Source organism: Carassius gibelio, chromosome B10 (genome assembly GCF_023724105.1).
Source record: "Carassius gibelio isolate Cgi1373 ecotype wild population from Czech Republic chromosome B10, carGib1.2-hapl.c, whole genome shotgun sequence".
Taxonomy (NCBI): Eukaryota; Metazoa; Chordata; class Actinopteri; order Cypriniformes; family Cyprinidae; genus Carassius; species Carassius gibelio.
In genome coordinates this window covers 16935318-16957060 of record NC_068405.1, presented here as the reverse complement: position 1 = coordinate 16957060, position 21743 = coordinate 16935318, and the positions used below count along the sequence as shown (strand labels likewise).

General features: G+C 37.7%; 1 protein-coding gene across 4 annotated transcripts in view; it reads left to right on the top strand.

Annotated features, from left to right (window-relative positions):
- Window positions 1–21743, top strand: part of LOC127966405 (homeobox protein PKNOX2) — an 86126-nt gene that overhangs the window by 46911 nt on the left and 17472 nt on the right. For all 4 annotated transcript variants that reach the window (XM_052567348.1, XM_052567345.1, XM_052567344.1 and 1 more), the window contains 2 exons: window positions 10703–10811; window positions 12789–12925. In XM_052567348.1, coding sequence (XP_052423308.1) covers window positions 10725–10811; window positions 12789–12925 — 224 coding nt within the window. In that variant the 5' untranslated portion in view covers window positions 10703–10724. The remainder of the gene's footprint in view (window positions 1–10702; window positions 10812–12788; window positions 12926–21743) is intronic.

Here is a 21743-nt window from a genome sequence, read left to right as displayed (position 1 = left end):
GGTAACTTTTTTTTTTTTCCAGGAAGAAGTGTATGGCATGAAATACAGGCAAAATATGAAAAAAGTGGGTTTTTGTTAAATGTGAGCCCAAATCATCACAATTAAAAGAACCAAATGCTTAAACTACTTCAGTCTGTGTGCATTGAATTTATTTAATACACGAGTTTCACAATTTGAGTTGAATTACTGAAATAAATGAACTTTTCCATGACATTATAATTTACTGAGAGGCACCTGTATATCAACCACCAAAATCTGCTACCTTCACCGCCCTAATCGTCATATCATTTACATAGACTACAAGAAACAATCCTTTAAGTTTAATAAAAATTATTTTTAATTATTATTATTTTTTTATTTATTATTTACTTTTTTAATATATATAATTATACATTAATCCATTAATGTGAATAAGATTATGAATTGAATGGTCACCTCTACTATTGTAGGTTATGTTTCAGCCATCAGAAAATAATTTATTTGGAATTATGAGAGGTTATGCTATTACACATACATTTCTAACTTGTAAATTATTGACGCCAAATATTTACATTTCCCCAAGCTGTTTAGCTGTAGTACAGTATTCATAGACTTAATCATGAAGCAAGCACACAGTGGCCCAGTTTTAACTCTCTCTTTATATTACCCCTGTTGCAGATGGATGCACAGAGGAAGACAAGAGTAAGAAGTGCAGTGTGAGAATACTACACTCAGACAACACCAGAAAAGGCAGTTTTTGTCAGAGCCCTTGTTATTCTTAATTTTGACATAAATTTCCATTTTTACACCAGACATACATATCGGTTCAAAATATCGGTTGTCTGTCTACTTGATCTGTAATAATCGGTATCTGCATATAACGCATATCGGTTGACCCCTAATAGATAGAGTGATGGATAGATGATAGACCGATAGAGAGATCATATAAGAAATATAAAAAATACCTTGTATCTTTCTCTCCCTCCATTATGGCATTTATTGACCTACACTCTCTTCCGCATCCCCTTGCCAAGTAAAACATCTTGTTATTGGGTTAACATTACCTCAGTGGCTTGTCTTTACCTCGCACTTACAGATCCTGTATGAATTGTGCAGATTTTAAACAGCTGCTCTCCGCTCATGAACCTCCGTGTTCAGTGAGATACTGTGAAATTTCACCGGAGCCGATAGATTATGACTCTAACAGTTTAGCCATATGCCTCATCAGTGTCAAGTGTGCGCTGATCATTTGACCCTCCCTGCCGGGCTCTGTTGGCCAGTCCGAACATACGTGCCTGCTGCAGACTCTCCTTGCAGCCTCTTCTGAAACTTGTACTCTTCATTAGGAATCTGCTGACAATCAGAGCAGTCGGAGAGTGTGTGATAATCCCCCCTCTCATTAACCCCCCGTGGCTCTCTCTGTGAGAGCACACACACTTGCTCCAGAGGTTTTTTACTCCATTTTTTGAGGATTTTTTTCAGAACCCTCTGGATACTGATCACACTTGCCCTAATCCTACTGCCACATTCCTGGCAGTGCCTTCTCATGATCTCTGTCTCTTTCATAATGCATGCATAGCACCTTATTCATTATCCTCCTCATCGCTGGAGCTATAGCAAACCCAGCACAATGCACTCTTGTTTTACTTAGTTTTTTTATCTATCTATCTATCTATCTATCTATCTATCTATCTATCTATCTATCTATCTATCTATCTATCTATCTATCTATCTATCTATCTATCTATAATTAGTGTGTGTGTGTGGGGGGGGGGGTATTTGGGGCATATAACCCCCACAATAACCAAAACTAGCAAGTAACGCCCCCCTCCCACGTTATTTTATATTATTGTCTATGGAAACCTCGAATCAGGCTATTAATGAATTATTTTGCACTTTTATAGGTGCAAAGTTTACTTTACCAAACGGAGCAGTCATAAGCGCAGAACTAAAACTAAAATGATTAATGAAAGAATAAGAAAACAGTCTTGAACCAGCACTAACATTTATTAAAATATTTTTAAACTACTAATGACCACCTTAACATGTATCATGTTTTATTGTAGGCTTGTTTATTTTGTAAAACTTATGGCGATTTTCCACTGCATGGTACGGATCCGTATGGTTCACTTCGGTGGGGGTTTCCACCTGGTACTTTTTTAGTCCAAGTGAACCGTACTGTTATATGTTTATTATTAATAAACAGATCTTACACTTGTGTAAATGGTGTGTGTGTGGGTGTGTGTACGCATGTATTTTTTTTATTGCCTACAGATTTCAATGTTTTATTTTATGCTTGAAAGCTTCCTAAAACAGTCCTGTTTCCAAGGCATGTCACAATATTCCATTAACAGCAGCTGAGTGAAAATTGATGGATGACGTGCTAAATGGGTTAAAAACGGGCGTAAGTGACCACCTTTTCCATCGGTCAAAGAATCACTCAACAAGCTTCTGCTGAAATGACTCCTACAGAATGATGTATTAGCACAAACTGCTTTCTGATCTCACGACACATTTATCACAGACAGGTTCTCTGGTTTTTTGCCGCATCCACCCAAAGTATCACCAAGCGACAGAGTTGGATGCCTCATGGTAAGATTAGGAGGTATCCATTTAAACAGCCCTGCAGATTGGGAAAGCGAGATAACGCACACACTGTCCCCTTACCCGTATCTCTGCTTAACATGAGAGCAACCAAACCGATTAGACAGCAAGCTCTTGAAGATTACCTTCCTTCTCTATGAGCTCAGGAGTTCCAATTTCGGCAGAATTCCAGCCTTCAATATTCAGATTTTTATCAGTGCAGTGAGGAAAGAAACCATGGTGTGTCATCGGCAGGAACGGCCACTCGCTCTTGTGTGCACTAATGACATCAAGATGCGATTGCAACACGGTGACAGAATGATACACACTGTTCACACACCCACACAAGCACATAAAAGTTAGAATAATCTCAGGGCACTTGAAATGAAGCTTTTGGTGCATTTTCTAAAGATTGCCAATGTATTACATTTAATGGATGGGGCCAAGCAGCATTGAATTCTGTTCTAAAGAGAGCTATTAGCTTTTTGCCCTCTTAGCTTGTTATACAGTCGAACCAGTCTACGTGTTGTACGTGCACACCTCTCTTTTATCTCAGTTGCTTACCAGGAAGTGTACTGAAAATAAGCCAAAGGATATCCTTTGCAGTTCCATACAGTATCTCCAGCATTGCACTGATTTTAGGCCACAGTTAATACAGGTTTCTCAAAGTTATACAAAAGTCATGTCTGTGATTTAGAAATCGTGCAATTGTAAACCTGTAAATCTTTTAGGATCCATTCCTTCCATACTTGTGCAGTCTATTGAGAAAATGCTAATTATAATAAAAGCTTTTAGCTATGCTAATGAGGTCATCTGCATGTGAATTATCGGGCCTCTGGGAATATCAAAACTTCACCACACAGTAAGGTTCCACAACACCCATTTTAGCGAAGATTTAAATCAAATTTTAAAAAGCAGGACGCTTTGGAATTATTTCTAGATCTACCATATCCAAATAATCATTAGCATAAATACAAAGGCAAGTGGAATTGCAGATAGATTGGATAAATGGTGAATGAAGATTCTGAATGTCTCAGACACATACAGTATGCATACTGTGCACAGAATGCAGATTTTCTTGGAGCATTTCTACTGATAACCTTTTAAATTGAGCAAAATTGCAAATGTACAAGCAGCGCAGGCTGAGTGGAATACTGTATCCCATAATGCAGTGAGCTGAATTTGACCTTACATTAAAGTGAAAACTAAAGAGACTTTTTTTCTTAATATGGTTCAAACAAACATTGTATGGATAGAAAAACCACTAAGAGATTTTTTCAAAATATCTTCTTTTGTGTTTTGCAGAAGAAAGAAAATCAAGTTCTGTAAATAATTTTTGGGTGAACTATCTTTTTAAACCAAATGAAAAGCCATAATTTGAACATGTAGTTGAGAGAGAGAGAGACACACAGAGAAGGAAATTTGAGCTCATGAATATCAGAGATTAATCCTCCACCTGCGGTTCCTACAGGTTAATGAGCAGTGCTGGGACGCTGAGTCTCCCAAGCTGTTTTACACTGCTGTGTGAGAGCGTGTGTGTTTGTATGTGAAGGCAGTGTATTGCCTGAAGGTGTGTGGCCCTGGGGTGCATGTTTGCACGTCTTAATGTGCTTGTGTTTGGCCTGAGAACCTGGTCTGGATTTTTCCGTCCCTGTGCAGGGGTTCTGCTCCGACATACTGCCCCTTTTCCCTTCTTCATTAATCAAACCTCAAATCTCAATCCTTTTTCTCTCCCAGTGCGCATCGGGACGCACTCGCAACGCATTGCAAATCTGCCCATGGAAGGACCTCTAATGTAGTAAATGTATTCAGGTGGGCCGGTTTTATGTATTCACTTTGGAGAAGCCCTGACTCAGGACATTAAGATTCATGATATTTGGGCATTTGTGACACACGCTCACTGTTTGAAATTATTCATTGCATTCCCTGCAGCATCTGTGACTGACAAACTTCCGCACAGGATACATAGAAAAGGAGCCAGGAAAATCACAATCAGATACACTTTTGGCAGCGGCACACGCTCACTTTGAAGATCAACAATTCCTCAGGTTAGGCACAGAAGACCGTGCTGGAGTTTGCCATGAAGTCTTTCACTGTTGATTCATACTAATCATTCATTTTACAGCTGAAGTGTGTCATTTTTTTGGTGGTTAAATACTTTCTATCCCAGTTTAATATGCAGAAACAACTGTAAGTAAGTATTTCACATGTTGGTTCCACTGAGAATTATAAACAATGTTTTAGAACCCAACCTGCCCGACAACAGCAATATTGACTCAGCCAATGGTGTGATTATGGGGTGGGGCTCTCACAATGAAAGACAAGATTATTCATGAAAATGTTATTTTTTAAAGAGGGAACAGCCTGCATTGTGCCAGTCATTAACCGATTTTAATTATAAAATACTGTTATTGAAAATAGGACAGGAAAAACATAACACTGATATTAAAGGGACAGTTCACCCCAAATTTTTTATTCTGTCATTAATTACTTGCCCATGTTGTTCCAAACCCGTAAGACCTTCATTCATCTTTGGAACACAAATTAAGATATTTGGTATACTGTCATGGACATGCATCAAATTTTGACATGGAAGAGAACAAATTGTAGAATAAAGTCATTATGTTTGTTTTCTTTGCGTACAAATGTATTCTTATAGCTTTATAAAATTAAGTTTAAACCACTGATGTCATATGGACTATTTTAATGATGTTCTTACTACCTTTCTTGGCTTTGAATATGGTAGTTGCATTGCTGTCTATGCAGGATCAGAAAGCTCTCGGATTTCATCAAAGATATCTTAATTTGTTTTCCAAAGATGAAAGAATATCTTACGGGTTTGGAACAATACGAGTGTGATACATTTCCTTTTTAAACTATCTTAAATTGAAAAAAAAGATATTTAATATATTAAGATATTAAGATTTTTACTTACATCCTAGGTGAGCATATACAGGACTTTTAAAATTATTTAAAAGTTATATGCTAGTGGGAATTTGTAAGTCAGATTGTGAATATGTTATTTTCATAGAAAGTTTATTACATAGAAATAGTATATCTTTAGTCAGTAACAGGGGCGCTGCACAAGATTCCGGCCCCTATGCATAGGCAGTCCTAATGGGCCCCCCTCCCCTTGAAAATATATATTCCAGACTTTTCAAGGGCCCTTTCTTCCTTTAGGGCCCTGGCAATCAGTACTGGTTTTCCCCCTAGTCCAGCGCCCCTGGTCAGTAAACCTGACTGTAATTTATGGATATGAGGGGATATGGGGTGGTGTTGGTGCAGTGGATAAGACACATGCCTTTGGTGTGAGAGACCCGGGTTTGAATCCACTGTGAGACACCAATGTGTCCCTGAGCAAGACATTTAACCCCTAGTTGCTCCAGAGGCATGCAACCTCTGACATATATAGCAGTTGTAAGTCGCTTTGTATAAAGGCGTCAGCTTAATGAATAAATGTAAATATAAATATGAACTGATGATATATTGATTCAATTTAAAGGATGTTTTTTTAGTGACATCAGTGATACATTTTACCTATAAATAATATGATTTATTTAGTTGTTTTCAGTTTTTGAAACAACGTCCAGCGGTGTGCCACGTTGGAAGTGTCTCAAGAGAAGATGAAGGTCTGTTGTTTCTTCAGCCTGCCAGCTTGCCTGGTAAACAGATATATAAAACACCCTCTTCCCAGATGTGAGGGCTAGCTGTGAGACGCAGAGGGAGACTATGTGGATGATGATGAATGGGGTCTATAAACCACGAACCACTTCCTCCTGTACTTCAGAGCTCACCTGTTTCTGCTTAACGGGGAAAAAACCTGCTGCTCTTTTTCAGCACCGGCTCTCACGCTGAGTTCTCTGCGCTCCGTCCACAAAGGATGTTTCCAACTAACTAACAGGAAGTCATTGCCCGCACACACATCTTTGATCCTTCGGCATTGTGCACAAGGATGCGTGTCTCAGACTGAGAGATTCAATACTTGGCCATTCTCCATCATTTGTTTGTAGCTGATAGCGAGAGTAGTTGCAGATGTTTCACTAAATGCCACGTCAAAATTGTGAATGCACAGTAAAAAGCGGCAGTATTTAAACATATAATCCTTGAAGTTAAGTAATAATGAATTACTAAACCTTAACATTATTGTATTCATACTATAAAGTTAAAGTCTTAAACTCTGCTAAATGCAAATATGAAGAGTTTGTGACAAAATGACATTAATGCCTACAAAGTCTCAATACTGTTGTAATGTCTTCATCATCAGTGGAGTATATTCTATCAGTTTCCAGATTAGCATGCAGGCTTTGTCATTACTAAACAACATCTCTGACATAGTTCTATTAGCTTGGTCAGTAGCAGCTTTCCGTCAGGTGGCTGTGTTAATTATCGACTGTGATCAAACAGTCAAAAGATTATGGGTGAGGGTCTGGCGGCGCAGTATTGACGGGAAGAGGGCTAACATTCGAACTCTGCCTTTTTCCCAGACACACACCAGACATGTTCAATACATCCCCACTTTACCTTCCATTTCCCCAGCCTTTAAAACGCTCTCCCTGCCAGCTGTAATTATGAGCTCAAGCCATGAAGTAACAGGCTGCAGTCTAGTTTACAGATGAATCTATTACTGTATCTCATGAAACACCATAATTAAATAACTTTATACTATTTACTATTTGGCAATTAAGTTTGTTCTATTTATTTACTGTTTTATGAAGAATATTGTCATATTAAAAGCTAATTTTCTTTAATCTTTTTTACTATTCATACACTTCTGAAAATATATTTTATATTTTATTATATTTTATATCATTCTGTGATTAAAGCTATACGTTTAAAGTTATTTACACTGTTTTTTGTTCGTTTTTTGGGGGGGGGGGGGGGTGCAATACTGTTTAGGCTGTAATGACCTTTATTGTATTTTTTAATGGGGAAAAAATTCTGATTCATGAGTACACTAGAGATACCCAAAGGAGCTATAGCTACTGGTTTTCTAACCTTAAATGCAATACATACAATCAATGCAATACATACGTGCATTTTTTTAAAGAGGGAAATTTATTCTTGTATTCAGTGAGGATGCATTAAAATGATGAAAAATGACAATTAAAATTGCATGCTGTTCTTTTGAATTTTCTATTCCTGAAATAATCCAAAATAAAATGGTGACCACAAATTTTAAATAAAGCAGCACTGTAATTTCCAGCATTGATAATGTTTCTTGAGCACCGGCTTACCATATTAGAATGATTTCTGAAGGATCATGTGACACTGGAGACTGAAGTTTCACATTTTAAAATACATTTACATTTAAAATGAGAAAATAGTCCAAAAAAAAAAAAAACATTTTGTAAATGCATAAACTTGTTTTAGAATTTTGACCTATAGTTTACTTTAATATCTTTATCTAGTAATTCGATTTTTGTTTACAAGTCTTGGAATGTGACTGTTTTTCTTATATCAATATTTCATTGATTGATTGATAAATTGATTGCCATTTTTGACTAAAAATTTTGTTGCTTCCCAAGTTTTTTTTTTCAGTAACATCTTAATATCGTATACGGTTTCATTCCTTTCTTATTACTTTCCTTTCTTACTGTAAGAGTGCATGTCCTAACATAGCTGTTTAGGCCATCATGACAGAGAAAGAATTTCTGACTGTATATCAATGAACGGATCGATGTGTTTGCATCGACCGGTGCTTTGAAATCAATACCTGGTATGTTAAGTCAGAAGGTGTGATGATGTGTTTTAAAAGAGCAAGCCGAAAGGCTTAATCAGTGCACAACTTTCACCCGCCGAGACTTTGGAGGTTTCTTTGCTTATTATAAAGTATGTGTGTGTCCATGTCTGTTAACACAGGTTTGTGGATAGAGCTGTTACCCAGTGTACACGGTGTGTATGCATTATTATTATGATGCTGCTGTGGGTACCACGCCACTCCAGGGACCGAGACTTGAGAGGCCCCCTTAAAATACCACACAATAATTGGAATTGCTTTATCTTTAGTCTCATCAATTAATGTGCAATTTTCCATTTAATTACCAACTCGCTCACAAAATTTGCAATTAAAATGAGGCGAGATAACAGCGAAGATGCCTTTCGGCTGATAGCTCTTGGAATGAGAACACAGACGTTGTGTGTAATCAGTATACACATCACACACACAACGTTCTCAATTTGTATGATTTGGACGAGCTTCATAAAATATGCAACGCCAAGCCAGAATCTAATTTGTGCTTGGAAATTCTTCACGTTTCCACGAAGTCCAACATGAAACACGCGGAGGTGCTGATGGTGTTTATGATCATGATAACCCAAAACTGTGTGTGCGAGATCTCCTTAAAATAGCTGTTTGGTTTGTCTTGGCCCCTTCAATCATTTTCCACACACTCCTGCCAACCTGAAGATGAGCTGCGAGGGGAAAAAAAAGATCTTTCCTGTTTTCCCGCTCGAACTGTTGTCTGTCTGCTGTCTGAGGAAGGTTACATCCTGTCCGCTGTCTGAGAGACTTGGCTTCTGATCTGGATTCTGCTCTGTGTCTCCTTGATTTTCCCACAATCCTCTCGACAATTCTTTTGTTCTGCTGTCCACAGAATTATTGCTGCCAACTTTGATTGATGCAAACAATTGGAAAATGTGCATAAATATGATTCTATGCCTGATTCCAAGCTGTTAAGATATAGACTGAGCTAACAAGCTGTTCTCGAGAGAGCAAATTACTACTACTAAAGCACAGAAAAAACTTTATAGGTCACGTTTTAAATGAGTGATTTATGTCTGGTGTAATTACCGAGCAGAGCAGAGGTCCCACCCACATTAACTCGGCAGATGTGATTGTACTGTGCTTTCAGAGTAATTGTAAATGATTGCTTATGTATTTTTAGTATTCTTTACGATTGTTAGCTTCTGCTTCTTACATCTGTGGGCTGCTACTAAAAGCCTGGAGCTCAGTGTTGGACTGGAGACTGTGTTTTCGGGGGTCAAACTGTCTGAAATGATCATTTTAATATGATTTCAATGAGGTTCTGTAATGAAAATTTTATAAAAGCACGTTGAATATAGTTTTATATGCTTTCAGCTCTCTTCTTGTGTTTGGTTGGCACTAAATCTTATTTTGCATGCACTCAGACTCATTGGAAAATCAGTATGGGAGAGACAATGTCCAAACATTCAAAGATGTTAATGGTAATAGACTTGGTAAGAGCATATTTATGTATAACTTGAAAAGTTGCATTTATGTATTTAACATTTGAAACAAGTATTAGAAATATTTGTTGCAAATTTATGACATTTCAAAATGTGAGCAAAGAATAAATAACATTTGTACTTGATAAAGCTTCACTTAGAAATGGGGTTCAGGGGTCCATGTGCAGTAACATGGGGCCAATTATCTGTAGTCAGGGTTTCCCACAGTGCACCGTCTCTGGAGTCCACCCTTCCCTTGCCCAGTGTCAGTTACTCTTCTGACAACAGAACTAATGAGCCCCTGATTGGCCTGCTGGGGTTGTCATGTTTACCTTAGAAAACATTAACTCATCATGTACCTGCACCTCAAGGTGCTTCTTTGGTTTTGTGGACAGAAGTACTGCTAACAGTTGTTACTGGGTTGTTGGCAGTGTGTTAGATTGTCTTGCTAGAACTTGTTACTAATGTATTGGATTTAGTGACATTATTTGTCAATTCTAATGTTATGTATGATCTTTTGTATACAGAATTGCATTAAATGGACACTCTGGGTAACTTATAGCACATTTAAACATTTTTGCCTTAAGGTTTGTAATACATAGGACTACAAATTTCAAATTGCCTTGGTATGCAGAACTTGATAATAATAATAATAATTAAAAAAAAAAAACACATAATTTATTTTATTTTATTTTAACTACAGCATTGTATGAAAGTTTTTGTTTCGTGAGTTTAAGCACAGCATCACCTAGTGGTGTATTTTGGAATTGTTTCAGTGAAGAACTCAGGAAAGCTTCAAGGATGTATTTATTTATATATTTTCACCAGTGTTATCAATAAAAATTATACAATCTGCTATAACACTTTCCTTCTGGTAAGTAGGCCAGTAGATATGAATTTGGTCATCAAACAGGACTGTAAATAATCTTTCGTGGAACTGTTTTGTTTCTGTCAGGATCTCCATGTGAAGCTATCCCATGATGCAACATGTGTCCCCAGCACCAGCATTGACCATGATGGCCACACAGAGCGTCCCTCCACCATCATACCAGGAGAGCCAACAGGTTAACAAACAGTTTTTATTTTTATTATAATACTGATTTTTATGTAATATTACTGTTCATTAGAACGATTCAAAATATTCACTTACCTCAGTAGTTGCATAACAAATAAATAAGAAAAAGAAAAAAAAAAGCTTTGTCTCAAATTGTGGGTGTCAGAAAGGTGCATCTGTAGTTCTGTACAATGTCATATCTTCATAGTGCTTGTCCTGAGTTAATCAGAGGGGCACAGAGCAGCGTTTTTTGTCCCAGAGCCCCCTCTCCCTGTCCGGCTGCTGTCTCCCTCCGCCCTGAGGATTAGAGGCTGGGGAGAAGAGCAGTGCGCTGGTGGAGACATGCAAATGAGAGTTAGTTAAGTGTGAAGAAGCTAATTTATTTCCTATTTGAGGCTGGGATTAAGACTTCCAGCTTCCTCCCTTAAACCATTTTTGTTCTGGGGAGGGAGACAGGAGGGGGCTTGCTTTCAAAGCAGCATCACAAGAGAGAAAAACAGGGCAGGAGAGACAGGGATGCATAGACAGCAGACAAGTTGTACTCTCTCCCACCAATGCATCCTAAACAGGGTATTTGTTCATCTTGACAGTGTTTCGATTGCTAAAGGGTGAGACCTCTGTCCACCTCGCCGGCTGGAGTTTTATTTGATGACCAGGTGGAACATTTTCCTGCAGAAGGTGACCTACGTAAAATTTTAGGGGTCGAGTACCTCGATTTAGATTCCAGATAATGAGACCATATGCTGCATTGTCTTGCATTGTCAGAGACAGTGGAAGAGCTTTCCTGAATATGTGTGCTGGGGGGAAAAACAACGTTTCCTTGCTAGCTTTTGTCTCAAGTTTTTCTAGAACTTTATCTGGAGGTGTGCCGTTTTCCCTCTGTCGTGGAAAAGATAACAAACCAGATTACTATGCACACATTTCCGCTATTATAGCTCTTTATAAAAGCATCGTAACCCATTACAGAACACAAAAGTGAAGTGTTAATAAACTAAATCTGATAAGACGACAGTGCCTGGCTGTGAGCCATCCATAACATGCACTTGAGCAAGATGATCTTGAACTGCATCTTTGGCCCACTGGTGCAGAGGGTTAAAAGCAGGGTGGGTTGCACTGTCTCCAAACATTTTTTAGCTTCAGTTATCTGTTAGCAATTATTAGCTGTTTCAAAATTTAATTATTATAATTTTTTTATTATGGAAAGGACACAATTCATTTGATTTAAAAAAGAGCCAATCTAATTTGTGTTCAACTTTGTTCATTCTGATCTGAAAATAATAGTTTAATAATTTTAAATAGGAAAATGATCTTCATTTACTCATATGATCTAGCAAACCTGTTAGTTTTTTTTTTTTTTAAGTCATCAATTAAACATATAAGGAAATATTGTTTATGGTTGAAGTTCAGTTGAATTTGAAATCATAACTTTTCTGTGAAACTAGTGTGTAATGTTCTTATTAGGGGTTGACCGATTTATCGGCACCGACATTTTTATGGTCATCGGTTTCGCTCATTTTCACCGATTTGCCGAAACAATAATTTAAAAACATTTAAGAAAAAAATTGTTAGAGCCCTTGTTATTCTCTTGTTAGAGAAATATTTTCATTTTTACACGACATATACAGCGGTCAAAATATCAGTTATTGCTCGACTTGATCTGTAGTAATCGGTGTAAGCATTGGTCCTGAAAAACACGTTTCAGTCAACGCCTGGTTCTTATTTTGGCTATTGTCCATCAAGTTTCAAATAAAGCAAAAAATCATCACAAATGATTATGATAAAGTACCTTTATTGTCTAGATTGTTGGGATCATTGGATTATCCGTGATTGATATTTAATATATAAGCAATTAATTCTAGTAGATGGATAAATCAAGCTAGTCTACAAAATGGACAAAAAAAAAGTATTGTAAAAGTAGTCTATTTAAATATTTTTTTTTGTAATATGGTCTAGTGTGCAGATCTATAGTTATTTTGTATTTCTTCAGATGACAGGCACTACGCAGCAAAACTCAAAGGCCCAGCATGTCCACCTCTCTGCAGCCTCAGCGGCAGGGGCCACACAGGTCAGCGTGACCCTTGACCCCCAAGCCCAACTGGAGTCAGACAAACGTGCCGTTTACAGGTGAGTATTATGCACTAATGAAGCTTCTTATTAAGGACATCATTTTTAAGTAAATCTAGATTTTTACTTTCTCTGAAGAAAATGTGTGCAGTGCTTACAAATGCTAAAAATTATGCAAGGATGCTGTGTGGTTGCTAAGGTGTTCTGGTTGTTGCCTACTGGAAAAGTAAAAATGTATAAACAAATATACATTGCCATTCAAAAGTTTATGGTCTCTGTAAGATTTAGTTTTTTGATGTTTAATGTTTGAAAGAATTATCTTGTGCTGTGTTATCAGTGTTGAAAAGAATTGTATTGCTTAACATTTTAGTGGAAATATTTTTTTTTTTTTTTTTTACATGCAGGATTAATTGGTGAATGGAAAGTAAAATTATATATAAAAAAGTGTATATATATATATATATATATATATATATATATATATATATATATATATATATATATATATATATATATATATATATATATATATATGCCAAAGTATGAAAGTTTTGTGTTCCTTCATATTTTCCCAGTGAATATTATGTACAGTAGGTACCTGTACACCATTGTTCCATCAGAAATAAATAATGCAGTTTTATAGTTATTTCAAACCCTCATAACATATTGATCTAAATGCAAGCATACAGACTAGAAGCTTGATTTGGATAGCAACATGCCTGAATAAGTCAAATTTTCCTCGTTTATTCATGAAGTAAATAATACATGGCACACTGACACTTTAAATACTTAAAGCCTCATTCCCAAACCTCCCCTCCCCGGCTGATTACAGCGCGGCTGTTTGCGAGCCGCATGCATATCGAAGCGACGTCGGTTCCTATCTGAAGGCAGCCGCGAGCGCTCGTTCAACCGGCTGCAGTGCTGGCTATGATTAGCGGTGTCTCGCGGCGGCGTGGCAGAGACCCGTGGTTTGACGCTAACCCCTGAGGCAGGTCTGTGAAGGCCTGGGCAGGCCTGGGGCTCAGTCTCTCAGCTCCTCAGAGAGAGAAAGCTGCCTTTGATGTGAGCAGCCAGCCGGAGGCGGCCTGCAGGCGGTGTGAAAAAAAGCCTAGACTCATTCTACACACACACACACACACACACACACACACAGTGTCTGCTCCTACTTCCCCCTCATTCCTAGTCACATATACTCAAGTACAGACTTGGCTTCTCACTCGGCTTATATAACTCACCACCTTCTCTCTCTCTCTCTCATGACACACACACACACACACACACACACAGACTTCTGGTTTCATCCTACATGACACATCTTAAGTGTTCTAAATATTCAAAGGCGCAGCAGAGAGCCTTCACTCATAACTTGTTCTGATTCTCATCCAAACACACACAGGTGAGGTAGAACCCATGGAGGATTGTGTTAGATGTGACATCTCGTGCTGTCAGGTGTCTAATGCAGTTAAAGCGCAAATATTCAATAACACAAATTAATGTCATTTAAGTGTATTGTAAATAAAACAGAAATGTATTGTTTATTAAATGTAAGTGTTTCGACTTAAATAATAAGTATTTTAGTTCATAATATATGCAAAAATATGCATTAGAATTTCTCATGATTGCAGAGTCAGTGTTATATTGGCAAAGCAACTATGTACATGTTGAGTCTATTATAGACACAAGAAAAAAGGGTGACAAAACTGTTTATATTAGGGCCGGGACTCGATTAAAAAAATTAATCTAATTAATTAGAGGCTTTGTAATTGATTAATCGAAATTAATCGCATTTTAATCGCATATAAATATTTGATCTGAGAACAGTGCGAAGTAATTTTTTTTCACATGGATTTATAGTATACCATTGAATAATGACTGAATACATAAGCTTAAGCAACAAAATATTTGTTATTTTTGTTCAACCAAGTCTAGCAGACCAGTGCAATTTTTGCCATGAAGTGTAGCAATAGCATATTTAGAAACAATTTAGAAATAGTACATTTCAGAAATTTAGGAAGCTTATAGGTGCTGGAACCTTCTGTAAAGTGTTTTTTAAGTAAAACACAATACTGTCAATTACATTCAGAACATTGGAAACACTGACTATTAGAAAACATCTCTCTGTTGCTTCAGAGGCCATAACATACTAAGTCCAACTCTCAATAACCTTTGCCAAAACAATAAAGAGCTCAACATTAACTGTTGCACCAACAAAATAATACATAGTTCAACATAAAGTGTAAAGTCCACGCTAGCTGCTATATGTTTTGCGATGAGGTGATACTTGAGGTTCGATCATGTGCTCCGGTGATATGCGAACGCTAGTTGGTGCTTCAGTATAATCGGTCCGCCAAAACTCATCCAGTGAGAAACGTTCCGCGGTGCAAAAATAAGTTATTAAAAATGCGGGAATTTTTTTTCTGTTACTAATTAATCTTAATTAACGCGGGTATTTTTTGTGTAATTAATTAATCTCAATTAACGCGTTAAAGTCCCGGCCCTAGTTTATATATTAATATTTTTTTAGCTAAATAAATGGAGAGCATGAAGCTGATTTTGCATTATAGACTTCTATTCAAAAGTTTGGGGAAAATTTATTTATTTCACTTTTTTATATTTTCATTAAATGCATTAAAGCTGCAGTAAGTAACTTTTGTAAATATATATTTTTTACATATTTGTTAAACCTGTCATTATGTCCTGACAGTAGAATATGAGACAGATAATCTGTGAAAAATATCAAGCTCCTCTGGCTCCTCCCAGTGGTCCCATAACCATTTGTAGTTACAGACCGCTCCCGGTAAGAAAACAACCAATCAGAGCTGCGGTCCGTAACTTTGTTTGTGTTCAAAATGTAGAAAAATATATAAAATAAGCAAGTACACCATGAATCCATTTTCCAAACCGTGTTTTTAGCTTGTCCTGAATCACTAGGGATTCACTGCACCTATAATAAGTGTTTATATTCGGACTATTTTAGATTGCTTCGGGGGTACCGCGGCGGAGTAACCCAGTACCTTTGTGATTCTTCATAGACATAAACAGAGAGAAGTAGTTCCGGCTACGATGTTCTTTCACAAGACGCAAGCAGTTCTGTTTATTAACTGCTAGAGCGTCAAAAGTTCCCTACCGCAGCTTTAAATTGATCAGAATTGGCAATAAATTATTTACATTATAACATAAAATTTTTTTTTTTTTCTTTCTATTATACATTCTACTACACATCTACCTTCAGTATTGATAATAATGATTCTTGAGTTCTTGAAAATGCATATTACAATGATTTCTGAAGGATCATGTGACACTGATTACAAAAAAAATCACTAAAATTCACCTTTGCTGTCCCAGAAATAAATGGATCATTTTAAAACATGTTTAAATAGAAACAGTTATTTTAAATTGTAATATTACACAACATGACTGTTTTCCACTCCTGTTTTTCTTGATCATACAGCATAAATGCATCCTTGGTGAGCATTAAAATATCTTTCCAACCTTAAACATTAGTGGCATATTTTTATTTTATTTTATTTTTTTCACAGTAGATTTGTTCTGCATTTGTTATGTAGATTAAAGAGCAACATGGTATCTCACCTCCAAAACTATTGTGGGTATTTACAGAGCAGATTTTTGTGTGTATCTGTTTGTTTATAGTGTATCCTCATCTATTGTTTGGATTCAATTTGGCTGGTTGGTGTTTATTTCTGCACCTCTCGTTTCTCTAATTGCCAGTATTGCAAGTTTGAGTTGTGGAGTCTATGCTCTGGCGTGCATTGCTTAATTATTAACAGTGGAATACAGTAATTATCTTAACGAGTTACTGCACTCTCTTTTAAAGCATCTGAGACCTTCTCTTCTTATTAGAAACATGGCAGGGGGTCTCTTTCCTGTGGGGTACTTGCGACATATCCAAAATTAGGTCCAATAAAATCCCGCATCCAGGAGATGAAATTGTAATATGTATCCAAAGTAGTTCCTGAGGGTGTAAAATTCAGTGTTCTTCCACAATGATAAGAGTGAAACGGAAAGGAAACTCAGATGGAAAGAGTTTGATGAGAAACCTAGCAAAGTCAAGCTTTTAAAATGTTTTTCAATCCTTCATTCTTAAGGCAAATCTCTGATTTATTATAATATCAAATTTAAATAAATTAGACTCTTACTACAAGCAAATCCAATGTAGCCAATATATTTGTAATTTGTATCCATTATAATCCATAATAAATCCTTCAAATTTAGACAAAGGGGTTTTGTGTGTACAGAATTGTATCCTCTCAGACTCCGTCTTTTGATGTATTTGTGTTTATGTGTAGCATTCAGACCCCCGAAGGTGTGCCTGTTTTAAGGTATTGAAATGTCTGAATGGGTTTATATGTGTTTTTCCCTTCTCGCCGTGACTCAGATTGGCGGGTGCTGAGTGGATTTGCATTGATACTGGATTTCGGTCTCATGGTGCACAGTCATGCTGTCTTCATTGAGCTCCAGTGGATCAGGAGTGTCTTGGACCGACGTAAGAGAGAGAGAGAGAGAGAGAGAGAGAGAGAGATAGAGGGAAAAAGATGGAATACCAAACAGAAAAGAAGAAAAGGAAAAGGAAAGAGTTCGAGAACAGCTTTAGTAGACCCAGCAGTAGCAGCAGCGCATATCAGTCCCAACAGGAATGCTTTTAATTTGACAGCCAGAGAGGAAATGGTGAGCCAGTTCTCCCCAGCCGCTGTAATGCATCATAAATTCTGTTTACATTCGCTGTAGGGAAGCTGTCGCAGTCATTTGGTGCCCAACATCTTAACGACTCTCTCTCTTAGTAATGGTTTCTATAGCAGAAGTCGTCGTCTTATCTGAGCCATAGATTCATCTTGATAGCGAGTCGGTCCTGATCACAAGGATGTATATTTGAGACCGTTACTGGCAGGTTTTGGTAAGTAGTACTCAAAGGAAATCTCTGAGGGCTCATTTATATCTGAGTAAGATTTTGTTCCTCAATTTAAAACTGTAGATTTCGAGTTTCATTCCGTTTCATCCTGTCTTGTGTCTCCAGGGTGCAGAGTGTTCTGAACTTCACAGACTGACTGTCTGAAGATGTCTGAACGTGTGTGCTTGTGTTAGCAGGATGTGAATGAATCTAATACTCGTTAGTCAATTGTATTGCTCAGGGCTGCTCAAATCTCTGTTTCTTTTGAACATTATTTTATAGAGACTTAGCAACCACCCAGAACGCCTTAGCAACCACATAGCATTGATCTTAAAAACACCCTGACCAGCCTAGCAACTGCATACAGTAGCAGTGCCCTGGAAACCACACAAAATACCCTAACAACCACAAAAATACTGAGAACCATAGCAGCTGTATGACAACACCCTGGCAACTATATACTGACACCCTAGAAACTACCAGGAACACCATAGCATCTATATGGCAACACAAACCAATCTGAACACCTTAGCAACTACATAGCATGTCATAGGCTTATTGGCATCTGTCCATGGTTGAAACACTGATTGAGCGATTACGTGAGGCATGAGATGTTCGTTCATGTTTATTTCATATTAAAAACACTAGTACAGAGGAAGGCGTTTATGCAGCGATCTGTAACGCCGCATCAAAGAGCAACCAAACGCCATTTATTCTTTACATTTCCTGAAAAAGACTGACATAATTTGAAAGATAAGACATTGTTTCTAAACTAAAGTAGCAATATATATAACTGTAAGTTTCTAATGAAGTTCCGCTTGTGCAGTGGTTAAAACAATGCTGTATTTGTTTGGTACTGATGTGTACTGTACCGAAACAGCTGAAAATGTTCTATACGAATATATGTATCGATACACCCCTAGTATTTAACTTCTAAATTCACACCTGTGGTCCAATGATAAGAGCCGGCTGTGTATCACAACAGGCCACAGCTAGCCTTTACCCCGCAGGTGAAGGAGAGAGCGGTAAAATCAGCGTTGAAAAAGAGCACCGCCACTCATTGAAATGCAGCAGTAGGGGTCCCATATAAACCCTGATGGCGAGTGGTGTGTGTGTGTGTGTGTGTGTGTGTGTGCTCGCCAACCCCCATACAGGTTGAGCTCCAGACATGTAGCCGTGAGGAGGGAGTGTGTGTTGAGTGTGAACGTGTGTGTGTGAGTGTTCTCAGCATGAGGGCACCCCAGACTGGGTTTAATAAAGGCAGCAGCCACTGGCTCGCCCTGATTAGGATGGCAAACATACCGGGTGAGCACACAGAGCACACACCCCCATCTCCCCAGCAGCCTGTGGGTGGCCCACCGCGCTACCAAAACAAATGCAGCTCGAGCTAGCATGAAAATACATCCAGCTTTATTTTTGGACCCAGAGTTGCTTTGATGTGCTTTTCGTTTTCTTAGAAAAGATTTATTTATTGGCTGTTTACTCCTTTTTTTAATCTTCGAGGGATTTGGTTTCTAACTTGAAGACCTCTACACTGAAATATTCATGACAAATTCAGCTTGAAATTAAAAAACAGGTAAACTCAATTAGGGTAAGCTTTAAGTTTTTTATTTGCTAAGATGATGAAACCTAGTAATGGTCGAATGGAAATAAAAACGCCATGTCTGACCTTATCCGTCAGTTCGCTGGATCTGTTCTGCTGACTCTTATCTCAGTAAATGACACTTTTATGTTAATAGTTCCCCAGCTCCCTCTGTCCTGAGACCTCTGCACTGCAGATAGGTACCTCATGTAGCTTCAGGAGCGCACAGACGCAGTGCTATGAGATGACTGTATCAAAATAAAGTGCAGGATTAATTATTATTTTTAATTTTCTAGATTTTTTTATTGTTATCATTATTATTATTATTATTAACCTTAAGTACACAATTGGTTATTTTAAGTCACAAACTAGTGTGATTGTTTTAGAAAAATGTTCATACATAATTAACATTTCATATTTTTTTAAAACATGAAGTACACAGTTCTGTTTGTTTTGATGCCCAATTGCAGTTCTGTGAGTGAAATCTTTTTGAAGAATTAATTTCATTAAAGTACTTACTCATACAAATAATTTGTTTGTGAATTGAATAACAGTAGTTCGTTTTTATGTTAAGCCAGCAAAAAAAAGTTTTTGCTCTGTTCTATTCTATTCTATTCTATTCTATTCTATTCTATTCTATTCTAACAACTGCTTAGAAGTCTAACAACATTCTTATCATAAAATGTAAAAGTCCTTCTAATGGCCCCTCTGCTTACAATTATACGAGCCGACTCTTTCACGTTTGAGGGATGGCAGTCTGGACGGTCTTTCCCGCAAGAGTTGAGAGATGATAACTAAAGGTTAAAGACAAATAGCATTAAGTGTTTCATTTTAACCGGCACATTTTGAAAGATTAACCGATTAGCTCGGCACTTTGCGGCACACGGCCTCATCCAGAACGCATAGATGAAGAGATTTAAAAGTCTGGAGTTGCTCGGAGAGATCAGATTACATTTAAGAGTTTTCCCAACCTCATTTAGCCTTTGAAACAACCGAGGCAATCAGTTTACAGAGTAACTGCTGTAAGTGTTCTGGCCATCTTTAGTAACAAAGATTTTACTGCGATTGTTATGTCGTCTGAGATAATGTTCAGAATGGAGCTGCTTCATGTCCATCATCGCATCTGTATGCAAGGCATGACTGAAGTTTCCAAAAACCGCATGGAGTTTCTACTGCAGATGATAGTTATGAAATAAAACCTCCTAATGAAGATAATGCAGGATTATTAGACTCACTCCAGGGAATGTGTGTGTTCGGATCAACCTGTACCTTGTGGCTTAACTTTCCAATTTGATTTTATGCTCTAATTTCTGGGTAGTTTGTTCCTCAGCCTACTTGCCAAATCCTCGGAGAGCTAAATTGATAGCATCCTTTGGCTTTGGGCCTTCAGGGCTGTGTCCGGGTTATGATCCAGGCCTGTGAAGAGAGAGAAGGGGAGAGATAACCCAGCCATGCCCTCCAGGATTTAGTGTGACTGGGGAGGGGAGAGAGGAAGAGGGGCTGGCACGGCGGAGGGGAGCAGGAAAAGCCTGGAGGGAGCGCAGATCGCCTCGCTGCTCAGCACTGCAAGCCTGTTTAGTATTCCTGTCACGTCAGCTAGAGGGAGCGGCATTAAATTGGGATCAGGCAGATTAGAGTCTAATATAGCCAGCTATTAAAGGCTGCAAATGAGAGTGGTGGGTTACAGCCGGAGCCTGGGCCCCTCACCCAGTCTCACAGCCTTTTCAGTCTCTCAAACAGGCTCTGCAAGGAAAAAAACAATACATATACACACAGGAAATCACATAGGATAGGATAGTATAGAGCATTTTTTGGATTACTATTTTGACATAGTGCTTCTTGCATGCAACAAAAACAGCACAAGCAAATATGTCCGATCTGGGAACATATGACTGTTATGAACAGGATCTTTTTATTGAGTGAATAAAAAGATTCATTCGTTCAGTGAATGTCATGATTCCTCGTTGAACAGATTCAAAACTAACCAGGAATTGTTAATTATGACTAAAGAAACATACTCTCCCATTCAAAAGTTTGGGGAGTCAACGTTTTTCTTTTTTCTGTAATTTGTCATTATTATTATGATCTTACTGCTCATTAATTTTTTTTATAGTCTGGATATGTTGCATTATGATAGTCCTCATTGAAAAAGCATGACCCTTAATCATTTGTGGGGATGTTGTTTTCTTATTAATTTAATCAGAGTTCTGCATGTCGGGCTAGGCTTAGCTTTCAAGAGGCTAATCTGAGTGAATCTTAGCTTTCATTAGGTTTGCTCTTCAGCAGAAGCCTCTCTCTAGACAGACTTAAACCAGTGCAAACATATTCATTCTCTGATGATACAGGAAATGTTAATGCTGTTAACACGACAAATGTCAACTTGCTAGAAG